The 17,022-nt window shown below is 50.7% G+C and overlaps 1 protein-coding gene across 2 annotated transcripts in view; it reads right to left on the bottom strand.

Moving 5' to 3' along the window:
- Positions 1-16,967, bottom strand: part of SLC4A3 (solute carrier family 4 member 3) — a 34,044-nt gene extending 17,077 nt beyond the window's left edge. Inside the window, exons 1-6 of one of the 2 annotated variants that reach the window (XM_051786629.1) lie at positions 16,950-16,967; positions 11,560-11,700; positions 10,191-10,347; positions 6,394-6,728; positions 5,818-5,960; positions 5,046-5,257 (exon numbers count right to left, since the gene is read on the bottom strand). In XM_051786629.1, the coding sequence (XP_051642589.1) occupies positions 5,046-5,257; positions 5,818-5,960; positions 6,394-6,728; positions 10,191-10,347; positions 11,560-11,613 (901 nt within the window). In that variant the 5' untranslated portion in view covers positions 11,614-11,700; positions 16,950-16,967. Of the gene's footprint in view, positions 1-5,045; positions 5,258-5,817; positions 5,961-6,393; positions 6,729-10,190; positions 10,348-11,559; positions 11,701-16,772; positions 16,845-16,949 lie in introns of those variants that run through there. The other variant, XM_051786627.1, reaches the window with a different exon arrangement.
- Positions 16,968-17,022: the final 55 nt, after the last annotated feature.

Raw genomic sequence — 17,022 nt, 5'->3', positions numbered from 1 at the left:
GAGACAGCAAGTGTATCTTTCTCAGCACAGACAAACCATGGGAATGGGGAAAGCCTCAGAGCCTGCCTCAAGGATGGGCAGGCTCCACCAAGTAGATCATGGAGTGAGCGCTCTTGCTCAGGTTTGGTCCATCGAGGTTTGCTGGCCTTGCTTGTAAGACAATGCCAAGGTCTTCTCCCAGCTCTCCATTGGCTGGGATGAATGTTCTGTCTGCATGCACCTTTCTACACTTAGCTTGAAGACCTGCAGCTCTCAGGGTATGAGAGGCAGTAAAAATCACTGCATTTGAAAGCTGAGTAATCTCTTTGATGTTTTAGGGAAATATCCATGCACATATGGCATGGAAAGACACACCCAGCATTGGGCCAGGCATACCATGGCCTTGCACCTTGGAAATCTGGGTCGCTAAATTAAATATAAAACGAATCAATATTGAGCCTCAGGGCATTTTCCCCCATTGGCTGCCCTACTGATGCACGTCCTGCTGATGGCGGGACTCCTCCCTGCTCCACTTACTGCACTGCAATGTCAATAGGAGCCAATAACTGCCCACCACTACAAACATTTCTGGGAGTCGGGCATGTGTGGGGTTTCCATGGAATTTTGCATGGATTTCTGAGTTCCTGTGTGCACAGTAGTTCCTGTGTGTACAATCTCACACTCTTTGTGAGATTGTACATAAAACAATCAGTCCACCAGGCAGACAATTTTGGTATCCAGCAACTTTGCTCCAATCCCTGTAGCTTCTGATTCTCATATGCACCCTGGGACTCATTCTCACCATGTCACTGGAAGACCAGGGCCAGAGTACACTCTGCCCAGCAAGACAGAACGCTCACCCAGAGCACAGCAAGCCTTCCCTATGGTGATGACAACTTATTACACAGTGCTCTTCAGCAACAGACCCAGAAAGCATTCACATGTCCAGTCTCAGCCACCAAATGGCTGCAGGACAGATAAAACACAAGGAGCCAAGTTTCCTGACAGAGCCTCCAGTGACTTCCACACTCAGTGACAGGGACAGGAGCCGGAGTGCTGCAGGGTTGGAGTGCACTGGTGAAGGCATACCTCCAGAGCCCTACAGAAGACTAAGGAGAGATCCACTTTGCTGGTCTCCCTTGGCAGTACTTGTGGCCACTGAGATGCCAGCTGGGGGATACAACTACAGGAGCAGAGTGCACACATGGGCTTAACTTAGGAAAGGGACACTGGCTTTTGGGAGTCTCATGCAAAGCCCAATTGAGATGCTCCAGGCTGCTCACAGAGACCCTTTCTGTGTTCTGTGAGATTGGTGCTTTCCCCAAATGAAAGTCAAGCTCAAGAGAGCACCTAAGTCTGGGGTACTTATTCAGGACAGAATCTTGGACTGAGATCAAAGAGTGATATGTCCAGGGTATAGGTCTGCCCTTCTTGCTTGAAGCCAAACTCCCCAGGGAATACAGCTCTTGCTCCCCAGGATATGAGCATGAGACAGTGACAATGTCAGAGGACAGACAGAGATTCCTGTGGTAGTTCCACTACAATGAACTAGTATGTCACCCTCCCACACAGCATCTCCTACAGTGTCCTCCAGAAGATCTTCCATGTTGGCTTCCACAGAAGTCAGATTTCTTCAGATGACCAAGTTCCTTTTCCACCAGCTTAAATCTGAATATGACAAATATGACTTTGCACTGGTTAAAGTCTTCCCCCAGAGTGCCCGTGCTAGTCAATCCAACTCAGCAGGCAACTTCTTTCCGTTTGTGTTCCCTCTTTTCATTTTCCTTGATCCACACACAGGAAGACCAGAAAGAGGCAGCAGAGTATTTGTATCAGTACTAGAGAGCAACCTGCATCACAGGGATGGTGCACACTGCCCATATACCCTAATGGTTAAATTGTAGCAAGAAAAAAAGATTAAAACTCCATCTCTTGAAATATTTAAAACTAGACTAAACAAAATGCTAATCAACATGCCATAAGACACGACCCTATGCTGGCTTCTAGAAAAAGCTACTGCCCTGTCCCGCACAAAGCCCAGGTCTCTCCCGGCTGATGCTGAGTTCAATGTGATAGGAACAGCTGAACCCCAGCTCATCCCTGCTGCCACCCAGGTATCCCTGCCCAGCACTGCCCATGCTATGAACATTTTAAAGAGTGCAAGGAGACCACAGACTCAACTCTATTCAAAAGGCAATTGATTCCTCCTGGATCTGAGTTGGTCCTGGACTGCCATGGACTGAATAACTGGGCAAGGGGCACTGCCAAAAGTGAACTGGTTCTGCACAGAACAGACTCTGGGTCTTTGCCGTGTCTGACTCTGCCATCCCTCTCTGCAGGATTAATCCACAGTGTGAATTCATTATACAGAAATAATTAAGAGTTGACTGTACAGTGCATCCTGTTTCAAGCACCAGCAACATTAGCTGTAGCAATCAATGAATGTATTAAACGCTAGCAAGCCAAATTTCCTCACTTTACAAGTGATGTATATCACACCTTGCAGAGTGATCTGCCCCTTCTACCTTCCCAAGAATAGCCATCCTTTTCCAGGTGAACCTGGGGAAATTTCTCACACTTTTAATGTACAGTTCACTCAGCTTGGGAGAGCTGATGGGACCAATTTGCTCCAGGTTTCTATTTTGAACTCTGCTACTATTATATGCTCTATCAATTTACAGTAACAAGTAGCAGACTTGTTACTGTAAAAGCCAGAACCTAATCCCCACTTGCTGGTCCCTGTAGAAGCACATAGGCAGACATTTTTTCCCTGAAGATTTGTAAAGATGGGACAGATGACAAAGAGAACATGATGTTAGGATTAGGAGGCAGGGGAAATTAAGTGTTTTGCCTGAGATCACACAGACAGTCTGTGGCAGAGTCAGAAGCTGAACCAAGGCATCCTGAGTGTCTGTTGCAAGCACTCTCCCTTCCCACTCTTGTGTGCAAAGCCAATAAATGTGTTAGCTCTGGGACCACATCACCCTCCATGGGCACTCCTAAAATCCCTTGAAAAATTAACACACGATCCAGATGAGGACACTTGGACAACCGCCACAAAGCTCTGGCTATGAACATTATCACTCCCAAAGTGAGTCACAAAGCCACCTTTGAGTTACCACCATCTGCTAAGGAAGAACTCCTGTGCGATGGTGGGAGTAAGGCTCTGCTTTCTGTGAGGTCCCTGGGATGGTTCAGAGATCCCTCTGCAAGGGATGTGCGTGTATAGAAACAGATGCAAAGAACAGAAAGGCATTTTTCACTCTCAGGATTCCTATCCTCTCCTTCCCTGTTTTTCTCACTCTTGTTTCCTTCCTCTTTTCCCCCTTCCAGGCACACCAGCCAGCCTGCCATCAGCTAATTTCACAGCCACGCTCAAGCCTGCAGACACAGGGATTAGGTTATTTTTTTCTCTGGGCATTAGGCTGCGGTGCAGAGCTGAAAACCTGATACCCACCTCTGCTGTCAGATCCGCACCTTGACTCAAATTCCATCAAACAGAGCAGCAGCACACTGTCACCTTGTGCTACAGATGGAAAAGGAAATCTCTTTGTCCTTATACACACCTCGAAGCAGCTGCTTTTTCTCTGGCCACAGCATGGGCCACATCCTGATAAGCACAAACAGCAAGATGCAGCTGCCTCCAGAGCTGCTTGAGTGAGACACACACAGTAAAGCACTTCAACACTACGACACAGATCTGTACTAAGACCTTGAACAGACACACAGACATCAAGCAGCATCTCCAGCGTCCCCAGGCATATGGTGGGGCAAGACCATACCTCTCCTAAACCAGGAGACCAACCTGACATGGCGAGGGTGCAGACAGCAAACACAGGAGGGGATATGCACTGTAATGGGGGCTCTGATCTACAGCTGCAACTGTAGGGTCACTGCTCCAGTACTTACAGGTGGGCTCCCCGCCTGGGTAGCCCAGATGGTTTCTGATGGCCTCCCATAAATCATAGTCTTCAAAATTGAAGGCAAATTCATCAAAGTCTTCATAGCTGAGTGAGTTGCGAATATGAGCGCTTATCGCTACCTCCGGGCTGCTGCCCCCTCCCGATTCCTTCGCTGGCTCCTCTCTCTCTTGAAGGGTTGTCATTTTGTCCTTGTGAAAGTCAGGGGTCAGGTGTCATGAACCACTTGCCTTCAGATGAGGGAGCAGGGTAACCAGGCTGATGTGTGCAAAGCAAGCTGCCCCCCTGGGGAGGCTTCACCGTAGCCCTGGGGACAGCCCTGGTGCCTCGCTCACCTCCTCATGGGGCACGAAGGTGCCAGCTGCAGAAGCCCTGATGACTGACGAGGTTCCAGGAAGGCTGGCTCCACCCAGGGATGCTTCCGTGGGGGCTGCCCCACCAGCTCCTCAGGAGCAGCGTCCTCGCTTTGCCGTGGGGTCTTGTGCCAGATGCCCAGGGATGCGGCACTCGTGGCCCGGGGACAGCCAGGCTGCGTGTGCAGCACTGCTTCTCTCCCTCACTCCCCTCTGGTGTCTCCCTCCCTCTCCAGCCTGCAGAGCAACCTATTGAATTCTCCATGTCCTCAGGCCCGGAGCGTGCATTTCCATGACGTCTCTTCTCTCTGCCCTCGTGCCACACACAGGGGCAGTCCCCTTCTGAGGCACTCCAGAGGGGGCAGCTGCCTCTGCCAGGAGAGGCGAGGAGAGGAGAGGCTCCTCACCTCAGGTTTTCTGCAATACCAGAGCTGGAGTGTCACACAGAGGGCTGATTGCTGGGAAAGTGTGTCAGGAGACGAGAGAGCTGGGTCTCAGGGAAATGCTGGGAGCCCTGAACCAGAGAGGGCAGTGGGGTGGGTGGAGGAGCAAGCATTCATTGAGTGGGTGGGAGTAGAGATGCTGAAAACACGGGGATAGGTACTGTGGACAATGCAAAGCTGACAGAGATGAGATACTGTTGGAAAAGCAGGGTCTGAGGTAAGTGAGGACCAGGTCCTGTGGCAGGCTGAACTCCATGCCTGAGATTGCTAGGGAAGAGGGTAAAGCAGAGAGAAGCACGAGACAAAGGGACACACACACTGGTAATGCAGGTAGTGTTGTAAAGCCTCACTTTTCATGCCATCCAAGTCAGCAGATGCCAGCATCTGGGCCTCAGCCTCATCCGTGGGGACACGCTGGTATGCCGCGCTCTCCAGTGTGGTCATGCTGCCGATGCACATCCTCTCCTTCAAGTCATAGGTAACCCGCTGTCCACTCGCCACCTGGCCCCAGGGCTTGCGCTTCTCCCACCCACGCGACAGACGTTCTCGAGGCCCGGGAGGGCTGTAGGAACCAAAGGGACTGATGGTAGCAAGTGGGGTGAATGAGGATGGCCCTCAGGGTTTGGAGTCCCTTGGCCCAGCCCTGACCAAAAAGTCCCTGAGAAGGAGTACAGCCAGGAGTCACCTATCCCAAAGCCTAAAGGTTGTCCCTTCTGCTCTTCCTCTCCCCCACCACAGAGTGGGATCAGCTTACGGTCAGTATTGGAGAACCACCTCTGATTCAATGGCCTCAGAGTTCCCTCCTGGGGCTTCCCATCTTGCAGGTCAGCACAACAGCATAAATTAGTTGGGAGGAAGGGTACTCCAGGTGTGCAGCCCAGTGCCCCCAAACCCATACCCTGGGGATCCCACAGACTCAAGGATGTTGCAGGAGATCCGTGGAGTGACTGTCCAACTGGAGAGTAGCCCTTTTACTCACAGCTGCTCTCCCTCTGGGCCCCATGTCCCCTCTGGGTCAGTAGGCAAGTTCAGGCTGGGCATGGCGACTACCCATGGGGACAGACTCTGTGCAGCGACCCTGAGGCAGGGGGAGCAGCAGGCAGCTTGGCACCGCTCACCTACCTGTGGAGGGAGGCAGGGCCCTTGTCCTGCAGAAGGTCAGCAAAGCGAGGCATGGGAGACAGGATGCCACACTCCTCCTCCACGTGGAACTGTGCGGGAGCCAGAGCGCTGCTGGACTCCTCCTCATCGCTGCCGACAGTGAACTGCAGAGACAACAGTCCTGACAGCAAGAGCTGGAGAAGGCAGCCTTCACTCCAATCCTTGGCATGCAGATCCTCCCCATGTCACCATCTCCCTGAACAGGCAACATCAACTTGCCTCTCATGCCCCATACCCTGGGACTGGTCATACTGAGCCCCTCACCAACCTATAAACTCTAAGGACACATTGATCTTTCCCCATGGATCTTACACCCCCAAAATGGTCAAGCATGCCCTCCCCAGCATCCACCCCAAGCAATGACTTACCTGTCACTGTCCCCCAGTGCCCATCTCTGCTAGGCAAGGATAAAAACACTCTTACCACAATAGTGCACAGCTACAACTTCTTCCCACTGAGCAACGCACTTGTTGGAACCCTCCCTTTACCTCCCCCCAGCCTCCAAGCCCCATCCAGGTTGGGATGCACTGGCCTTGCCTTTGGTTTGCTTGGAGGCTCCAGCTTAGGGGATGTTTCCTTCCCACGAGCTTCGCCCTCAGACTCAGCAGAGATTTCTTTCTCCTGGACCTCCTCTGCCTCAGATTCTCCTTCTTCCTCTTCTTCTTCTTCTTCCTCTTCTTCCTCCTCTTCTCCCTCCTCGTCCTCTTCCTGGATGGTAGGGGTGACCTCCGAGGGGGGTACCGAGGTTTTCTTCTTTTTCCTCCTCCTTTTTTTCCTCCTGCTGGCACGGGGGGGCCTCTTTTGGAACTTGAGGGCAGAAGGGAGGTGAGTGGAAAGGGGATGATGGATGTGGTGCGAGGTTTGGCGGTGGACTGAGAGAGAAAAAGAGAGTCAGGGGCAGGAAGAGGCTGGGAGGAACCTGCCAGGCGCCCCTCCAGGAAACAGCATGGTCTGGAGATCAAGGGCCAGGAAGGGCAAGGAGAGCCACCAGCCCACAGGGACACAGCAAAGCTCTTTCAGTGATGTGGCAGGCTGTGTCCAGCCTGGAGTTGGTGGGGAAACAGCCCTTGTGCAGTGCCAAACCACCCCAACACAGCTCCACAGCCCTGGGGAAGGCAGGACTCCTCTCCCAGTGTTGCCAAAAGCCATTTGAATGGCTGCACGGAGCTGAGGTGACCTGCCAGAGGCAACATCCCCTTGCATTCTCAAACAGGCAAGATAACTTAGTGGTTAGGGCCATGGCTTAGTGGTGGATGTAGTGCTAGGTTTACAGTTGGACTCAATGATCTCAAAGGTCTTTTCCTAAATGATTCTGTGATGCTATGACTTCTGCACAGGGTTCTTTGAGTTAAATAGATGCTATTAAACAGATGTTATTTGTCCTCCAGGCTTTGACAGAAAGTCCTTCCTCCATAGACAGGAAAAACAGACCGAGCCTTTTAGTGCAGATGCAACCTAAGTCTACGTTCCAGGTTCTGTGAGGGTGTGTCCACCAGCTTCTGAAATGCAGATTAAATTAGGAGGCTGTCTTTTAAAAATCAGTGTAAAAAAACAGGGTAGGAGGACTTTTCTTTAAACTAATCTACAATGAGAAATTCATACAGGCTTGACCTGGGTGTCATGGGAATTAAGAGTGAGTGAGAAGAAATTAAGGGCATTTCTGAACCTTCACTCCAAAACAAAGGCAATGCACCAGGCAGGGAACAGGGCAAACTCAGCATCTCCCCATAAGAGAAAGGAAAGCCATTTCTGCCAGGTCCACCTGCAGCCACAAAGCCTCCCATAGACAGTCTGCAGGATGCACAGATCGTGGGGCTGCACTCGGCACCACTGAAATCAGGGGGGCACTGGCCACTTGGCAAGGCGGTGTTGCTCGGCAGCTCTTCCTGAGGAATTGTTTTCAGTCTATTTTGATTTGGTTCCTTCCCAGCTTTCCTGTGACATGGCAGCAAAATCTGTTTACAGTGAAAACTACCTTCAAAGGACATTTTCAATGGAAGCTGTAACCTCTCCCTGGGAGAGCCAGGCAGGTTCATTGTTCTGCTGTCATGTTTCCTTTCCTTTGGTTTCTCAAGTCTTTTCTCCCTTGTTTCCCCCCTTGGGAACAGCAGGGATATTTCACACATCCCTCTAGTTCAGCAGGAGAGGCCTGTGATTAGATTAGAGGAGATTGGGACTGGTCAGACATCTACAAAGAGTTTGGGCTCTTTATAAACACTTTTTACTCAAAAGTGTTCTTTTCTTTGACCTAGCTAGATGTACTCTATTTCACTTACAAGATTTGGCAGAAAGACCCTCCTGTCCTGCTGCTGTACTTCTATAGCACTGCTCTGCATGCCACAGATAGGCCAGGGATAAATTTCTAATGTAAGAAGCAAGGAAGGCCCCAACTATATACATGTTGCTCCTTTTACAAGACAAAGCTGCTGGTGAGGACACAGCCTATCTTTCCCTTTTGGCTTGTTCACATCAGCCCAAAACAGAAACATTTACATTTAAGATCAGAAGGAAACTGAAGCCTTGGGCTGCAGGGAAGGGCAGTTATGCTAAGTGTGTGATCTGGCACAGCAGAGGGAGCGCCTCTGCACTCAGCTGCCCAGTGTCAACTGATCACATCTCCACAGAGGTGGGCTGGAGGTGTGAAAAACGCACCTCTACCCAACACAAAAGGATCCATGCCTCCCTCTTCTTCCTCCCTGTCCTCCTGTCTGTCCAGTCCCTGCCCTCCTTCCCAGCTCCATTCCTTGCACTGCCTGCCTGTATGGAAAGTTACTGCCAAACCAGTGTCCCAGATGTTTGATTACACTTCTTGGTGAACTTGATACAAGAGATATGAAAAAGTAATTTGGATAGAGAGCCCAGAAGGAAGAGCCTACATATTAGGAATTCCTGGCTTTGACTAGAGCAGGAAACATTTCTAAGCCTAGAGGGCATTCACCTCCATAGGTTGGTATGTTATTTTTCAACGAGACCTTCCAGCTTTATGAAATTGCATAAAACTTCTGATAACCAGGGTTGACAAAGTCCTAGGCAACAGGAATACATCAGGAGTTCAGAGGAAAACAAGCTTGATTCTGACAGAGGAAGAAGGACTCTCCTATTAAAAAGGGAAAAAAACCCCAACCCCAAACAGAACAAATCTCTAGTCAAATTTTCAAAGAAGCTTCTGCCATGCAAGCTCAAGCAGATTGCCCATGTCCTCCCAGCCAACCCGCACACCTGTGCACACAGGCAGAGCTTCTGAGCAGGTAGGTCCTATGGGCACAGGGCAGGAATTCAACCCACAGCAAAGCTATAAGCACCTTGCAGCCACGTGCACGAGTGACTGTGAGCTCAGGTGGGAAGTATTATTTGAATGGAGCCTTTGCAGAGAAATGACAAAAGCAGAAACCTGCAGCTGCAGTGCACTACAGTAATGGACTTTTACCAGCAAACTTTTACAACAGCCATTGGAAATGAGTGGCCAAGCAGAAAACAGCCTGGTGATGTACTTGGGACATAATGTTCCCAAGGTTGTATCCCATCAAAGCCAAGCTGGAAAATAAGCAATATGTGACTGTCTAGAGCCATAGACTGGGAAATTATCCCAACCATTGCTACGTGTCTGCCACACAAACAGGCTGCTGGATGCGGGCCTCTTTGTGCCCTTCAGTGTTTTTACTACAAGGTAACACAACCCAGCTACACCAGGCAATGGCTTACAGTCACTCTTGTGGGTACACTCTCATTTTACAGCGAAAGTGAGTTTGGGCAGATGGTTGCCTCGATCATGGAAGGGCATTTAGAGGAATAAATATGCTGCTCGGAGGAACTGAGGTGAGATAGCTATAGCACTTTAAATTCACACTCTATTTTTATTTTGCAGTCCTTTCTTTGATCAGATAAGCCCGATGGTTTCTACTCAGAAATATATAGGCATGTCTGACTGGAGCCATCTGCTTTCAGACTGGGGAGGACAGCCTGGCTTCTGGTCATATTTGGATGTTTCTTTGCAGGCACATGGAAGAAAAATTGTTTTAAACTGGAAATTTCAATATTGGGGAAGTAGTTGCAGAGGTCCCTGAGACTGGGTGATCGAACACCCTGGGCAGCTACGCTGCTGCGTGGGCTGTGCAATAGCTACGCCTGTGGAGACAGAGAAAACAGGGAACAGACTGGGAACAGGCTGTGGGCACAAGTGCTAAACTGTGTGTACATAGCACTTTGGGAGCGCTCTGGAGGGAGGAAGTGAATAGCAGGCTAATACAATCTGCAGGGTCCCAGCACAAGGCTGCAGAGCGCGTGTGGGTTGGCAGTGAGGGTGGAAATGGGTATAACAGTTCAAACCTACATACATTCAAAATCTCTCTCACTGTAGCTGCGACTTTGCTTCTCCAGATTGCTTGATGCTGACTTGCTTATGAGGTCCCCAAATCTCTCGATTGACAAAGTCTTATCCAAGTCCTCATCGTCCTCGGCACCAGGAGAGGCTTTCTCTGCGCGATCTCTGCCCTGCACAGAAACCGCCAGATAAGAATCAACCACCACAGACCCTTACAGCCCTCTGGATCCTCCTGCCCTGCAAACAGTGCTGGCTTGCCAAGGAGGAGCAGGCTCCACAAGGCAGGGCTGGGGCATGGTTTCTCACATAGAGGCACAGCTGCGCTCAAAACCAAGAGGCAGAACAGATCAGCAAGCTCCAAGACACACTCTGGAGAGATACTTTAGAGTTCCTTCACACCTCCCTTGAGCAGCAGGTATCAAGGGCTTATGTCAGTGCCTGTCTTTCCCATGAGAGGAGACGCGTAGCTTTTGTTTGGCTGGAATTTCTCTCTTATTTAACTGCTGCCCTCTGACCTTCCCTTTGCCCAGTCTGCCATCCCTCTCATTCTTAGACCTCCTCTGCATTTCCCCTTAGAAAACAGCATCCCTGCTCTGGTGAGCTGCCCTTGGATCGCTGACCATCCTGTGCCTTCCCACCTCCCCTTACACACACCTAGGGACTGCTCATTCCCCTTGAATGCTTTCTTCAGGCTTTCCTGCCTGTTTCAGGCTATGGGTACTTCTCTGCTTTTTGCTAGTGGGAACGTCCCGAGATGAGCATTACCAGGTGACCCCTGTCCTTTCTGTCTCCTGAGCAGTTGCAGCTGGTAAAATTTTCCGTCGATATAGCTGAAATGCCAGCGTGGAGCTGTTGTGGACTCCCGTGTTTCCATGGAAACAGGAGGAGGCCCAACTGTGACAAATCTGTCTGTGCTAGGCAGAAAGAGGGAGCAAGGCAGCTTTAGCCGAGCTGTGCCTCTCCTTGCATCCCTCAGCTGTTCCTAGCTCTGACCTGGGAGGGACTTTGTATTTGTGGAGACTGCTTCTCCTCTCACCTTGCAACACACAGGTGTTCCAAGCCCAGCCTAAATGGGGAGTGTTTATTTACAAGCTGCCCAGCTCCTCCTGCCACTTGCTTACCCCACCTAATGGCATGTGAAGGCACAGGGACCCCACAGAGCAACCTATGGCCTTTTCTGGGCCACAGTCTGCTGTCTGCACAGAGTGGATGTGGGCTTGTGGGCAGCTTTGGGGCACCCTTCGTGCAGACCTGTCCCTGGTGAACACAGGCTGTGTTTCCTACTGCAGCACGCTGCCAGGACATCAGTCCTGCTCTCATCCTGGCAGCAGCACAGTCCCCAGAGAAGAGACGGCCCCGCTGCTGCTGGATTCCCACCTCACCTGCTGCAGGTCGATGAAGACATCTCCTACGGGAGGGGACTCTCCAGCTGCCATTTTGGTTCAGGACCTAAGGGCCTGGGCAAAATATCAACCCTTCTCTTTCACCAGCAGGCACCCAGCAAACCTGGAGAGTGGCATAACCTGTGGAGAGAGGGCAGGACAAGGGAATGTCGTGGGAGACTGCTGGCCACTGCCCTCAACCCCCCTGGCTCCTGACCCAGAGAGGTCACCTCACCAGCCCTCAGGGAACCTCCCCAGCATCACTAGGACAGGCCTGTCCCCGGCAGTGTGCTGGGGTGAGTGGCCCAGCCTGCACTGCTTCGGCCACCGGCTCCAACAGTTCAGGGGTAGATGGGACCCTGTTCTCCTCTGAAAGGTCAGAGGGACTCATGGAGACAGCAGTAACATATAGCTCCTGCATGGGCTGTGCAAGAGAAAGAAAGGCTTCATGTTCAGACACGTCTCCACCAGCACATTTGTGCAAAGCTGTGTGATTGACCACCAGGGAAAAATAAAGTTGGAGAGATCAGTTGCTGGGGGGGCATGTCAGGAGCAGGTAGCAGAGTGGTCCTGTGGCACCTAGCTTTATTGGGCAGATTCCCAAAAAGGCCAGAAGGAACCTCAGAGAAATCTGTGCAGACCACAGAGATAGCACAAGGACAAACAGTTCATCATTCAAACACCACACACAAAACAACACAAGTTACAGGCAAAGAGACCAACCTTCAGGCTGCAGATCGGGGCCCTGTCAGAACCGGTGGGGCCAAGGGGCACAGAAGACCCCGCGAGCAGCCCAAGGGCGTGATCTGCTCTGTGCAAGTGAAGAAGGCAATGAGGTGCCACGGTTGACAAGGAATGGGATAGAAACTAACACAAACAGCTGTAGTCATATCGTCTATTGCAACAGTGCAGGCTGAGCTCAGCATGATCTGCACCCCAGGAAGAACTGGAGATGACACAGAGACTGGCTCTGGGAAGATGCTGGCTTCCAAAAACTCATCTGAACTCATACAGAGAAACAGAGAAGATGTAAGCACATGCACAGTGCTTTGGGCACAGGGAGAGGCAAAGTCTTCTCAGCTAACAGCTCAAGAAAAGGGACATTTGTTAAAACTACAAAGGTAGAATACAAATGAATTAAAAACTGGCAAAAGAAAACATTTTTTTCATTGATGTCATCAAGGATTAAAAAACTGCAAAGTCAGAGGATAGCTTGGCCATCTCTCTGGTAACAACTTTTTATAAAACAAGTATTTATGACAAAGAAAAGTACAAGAAGTTAAATCCATCTTTTAGAACAAGCTATTGTCCAGCTTTGAAAGCTTTGGAATAAATATTATAGTTTATGTCCTGGTTATCTGCAGAGGGGTTTCTTACTATCTCATCTGAAGTACCTAGTATGGGACACTGTTCAAGACAGGCCACTAAAACAGATGGTTAAAGGTGACACCAGTAAGGCTACTTCATCATCCCTCCTATCTTTGAAGATCTCTAGAAGGTGCTACTACAGTCTCCGGTTACTCTGCCTATCTGAAGAGCTTATTCAAACCAAAAATCCCAGGGCCGTCTGTAAGGCAAGTTTTTGAGGAGCTAATCTGACCACTGATGAAGCATTCTTCTTTGGTCCATCCTCCTATTTATCAGGAACAAGGCAAAACGTAAGGGAAGAAACCCCTGAAACACACCTAGTTGGACTCTTCAGTAATCCCTCAATAAGACCTGAACAGCTCAAGAGAAATAGGCTGCCAAGACAGACATCTAAACAGCAAATGCAGCATCCAGGCCATAAGCAACAAGACAGAAAAGAATTAAAACACCTAATCCACTCTGTAGATCTTAAGCTGTAATCTTCAACTTCAAACCCTGTTTTCCAAGAAAAATAGAGCAAAAAGGTTCCAAGAGAGATAGTAGAAAAAAAAGGAGAAAGGTCTAGAAATCATCTGTAGGCAGAAACTGAGTTGCCTTTTAGTAGAAGACAAGATAGAGAAAAGGGTAATATAAGGCTTTTATTTTCTTTTGCATTTAACTCAAGAAGAGGGTATAATTCCACGAAAACAAACAGCAGTACATTTGAAACTAAAGGCAAGGAACATTTTATTCCAGCAGGAAGACCTGGCAGGGGAACCTCACTCTGTAGGGCCATGGCATCACGTCTGTTAAAGAAAGGATTGAATATTTTTGAGGAATAGAACATTCATAGCTCCAGACTGTCTGCAAAAATGTGTTACAAGCGCAATTACTTGAGGGAGTAAAAGGATGATGGGGCTTTGGACAGCAGCACCTGTAGAGGCAAAATCCCTAAAAACTAGCAAAATGATAACTTAACAAAAAAAATGCTAATGCTCAGCTCCACCTCTGTGCCACCTCTGTCTCACTGTGCCTCGTGGGGCCTCTGAAGGAAACTAAAACCTATCAGCTGCGTTGTGAAGCACTGTGCTTTGTTTCAGGTCAAGCTCAGGTATGTCTGGAGCAAAGCAGAGGTTCTCAGGGGCATTTGTGCTCTGGGAGGGAGGAAACCCATGTCTGGGAGAATTGCTGGATGCAATGCGTTCTGCTGACGCTAGATTTGCAAGACGCTACACTGAGTTTAAAACTATTGCCTGACTGCCTAAATGAAGTTAAAAGGGAGGGAAAATCCACTTAGTCTTTCTTTACCCACCAAATTCAGCGTATTCTGAATTATGCTGAAGCTATGTCATTCTAATGATGCTGGTGAACAACTACAAGCCAGACAGTTGTACTAGAAGTATGAGAGCCCTGGGGACTTGCTTTGAAATTTCAGAGGGACCGCGAGGTACCCACAGGGTTTCCATAGATGCTCCACTCGCCACCCCGTGAAAGCAGGATGAGATGTGTGGGTGCTCCAAGCCAGAGGGGCTCAGGGCTGAGCTGTCTGGAGGCTCTGCCTCTTTGGGAAGGAGAGAGGTGAGGATGGAAGGCATGTTCTCCAATCCTAACCCTACCAGCTCTCCTGCTTTCTGAAGAATGGAGAGTCCACAGCCTGGGAGCACTGCTGCTTCCCTTTGGTACATTAATTGATGGCTGGCCGCTAGAGGCCACTTGCTCCTTACTCTGTGCCACCTTTGGAGGAAGGCTGGATGGACACCTAGTCGGATCCTGCCGGGCTTTTCTATTACCCACAACAGATGGAGTTCAGAGAAGAGCGACCAAAAATTGCCAGTGGGCTAGAGAAAATGATTTATAAGGAAAGGTTAGGAGCTAATTTTGTCTAGCACAATATGGGATGACTAAGACGGGGAGGGGACAAACCAGCAGTCTGGAAAGATCTCAAGAGTGTAAAACACAAGTAAAGATTTTTTAATTTTTTTTGTCAGGCAGCCCTTCACAAAGAGACTTAGGAATGGGTTAAAATTTAAAATAGAAACTTAAAACTAATATCAGGGAGAATACTGCTAATATGCATCATGCTGAAGTGCCCAGCCTGCTGGTATCACTGCCTGGGCTGCCATAAGAATACAAGATAAAATGGGAAACTAAAAAAAAAAACACAAAAAAACCAACCAACCAAACACCACTAAATAAAAGCAAATGACTGATACCTTCATTCCACTGTATCTCCTGGTTATGGGGAGTACATGATTCAGCATTCCCGCTGGAAGTAATTTTCAGTAATAAAAGCATCATGCCAGCAGGCCAGATTCAAAGGGTGTCCAGAAAAATCCACAGTCTGCCAACCTGTGCACACTCACATATCCCTGCTCTCTCCACAAACACATCAGTAAACAGAACTGGCTCACCTAAATGACCGTACCTTGTACCGACCATCATACTGACCATCTAGGCTTAACAGATGCTGAAGGAAAGCAAGCAGGCACATCCCTGCAGTTCTGGCAGCTATGGTATGTCCCACATGTTGCTCACAGGGACTCCAGAGGGGCTTTCCCCGACCCCAAAGGCTGCCTCACGATGCCAGTGTAGGAGCTTCCCTGTTTTGCTGTGAAAAACGCACATCTTCGAGGGGCAGAGGCAAGCAGGTCACACTGCCCCTTTGCAACAAAGATAAGCTCGTAACACTATAGGCAGCTCCGTGGGCAAGGGGCTGCCCCAGCTCCATGGGCAAGGGGCTGCGTGGAGACAGCCATCAGGACACGCATCCATCTCCTCAGCTCTTCCCTAATCCCTTGGCCATCAGCTGAGTATAATTTAGCTGTGGAGCGTCTAGACTAGGAGTAGATGTTAAGATAGGGAGGGATAAAGCCATGGGGGCAAAGCTGGTTTGAGGATAGAGGAAGAGAAGGGACTCCGGCTAATAGATGCAGATGGGAAGCGCTCACAAAGGAGAAGGATTAGAGGCCTGGGAAGCTTTTCTGTAAAGACATACTGATGAGCCTGCCATGGAGGAGAGGAGCAGGAGGGGTGCTGCTGCATACACCAAAGCATTCGAATGCTGCTCTGACAGTCACAGCCTCAAAGCCAAACAAAACAGGAGTGGGCTGCACAGCCTCTACCTCTCCTCTGACACGTCAGAGAAATGAACACACATAATAGAACGCAAAGGCAACACAAGACAGTAAACACACAAAGTTTCCAGGCATAAAGGATTTAACCTGTGGATCTCTTTACCACATGGCTATGTTGAAATTTGTAATATTACACAAGTACTTCAGAAGGTTTAAATATTTCAATGAATCCTACAGTCAACTACCCTGGATGAACCACCACAGCCATTCACTCCTGAAGCACCGGCTCTGTTCCATGACTCTACCTCAGAGGCCCTTCACAGAGGTACCAGACAGGACGGAGCCGATGCAGCTCACAGACACATACACGAACACACGGAACAAAACCCAGTCCAGACAGTAACGAGGACCAATCCCTCCACTGGACACACGGACGGCTCTGACAGATACACGTACAGCCGGAGGAGGGAAGGGACATAGGCAGGCACTGGGGTCACTGCACCACGTACCGTGCCGTGCCGAGCGCGGGACTGCTCCACGCCGCGTCGCATCCAGCACCGGGCACTGCGCTGCGTGCGGTGCCGTGCCCCGCGCCATGCACCGCCTCGCACCGTGCCATGCCATGCACCATGAACCATGCCCCGCACCGTGCAGCCACCCGCACCGCCCCACGCACCGTGCAGCACCGGAGCGCCCCGCACACGGGGCTGGGGAAAGGCAGCCAGGCGGGGCTGCTGCAGCCGGGGCAGCGCAGAGGCAAGCGCCGGGACCCACCCCCTCCCCGGCCCGTACCTCGCACCGCCGGAGCAGGAGAGCCGCCCGCCGCCGCGCCGCGCCCCGGCCCCGCCGCCACGCTCCGCCCGACACGTGCCGTGCCGTGCCGCGCTGGCGGCGGGCGGCGCTGCCCCCCGGCCTCCCGCCGGCCCGCTCCGCGCCGCCCGCCGCCGCTGCCGGGCCGCCGCCGCTTACCGGGGGGGCTGCGGGGCGGCGGCGCCGGGAGGGGGCCGGGCGGGGGCCGGGGGGCGCGGGCCCCGCCGCGCGG

The sequence above is a fragment of the Manacus candei genome, unplaced genomic scaffold, assembly GCF_025592945.1.
Source record: "Manacus candei isolate 608988 ecotype Guabito, Panama unplaced genomic scaffold, ASM2559294v1 h1tg000023l, whole genome shotgun sequence".
NCBI lineage: Eukaryota > Metazoa > Chordata > Aves > Passeriformes > Pipridae > Manacus > Manacus candei.
Note: the sequence above shows the minus strand (reverse complement) of the source record. Positions and strands in the feature narration are given on the sequence as shown.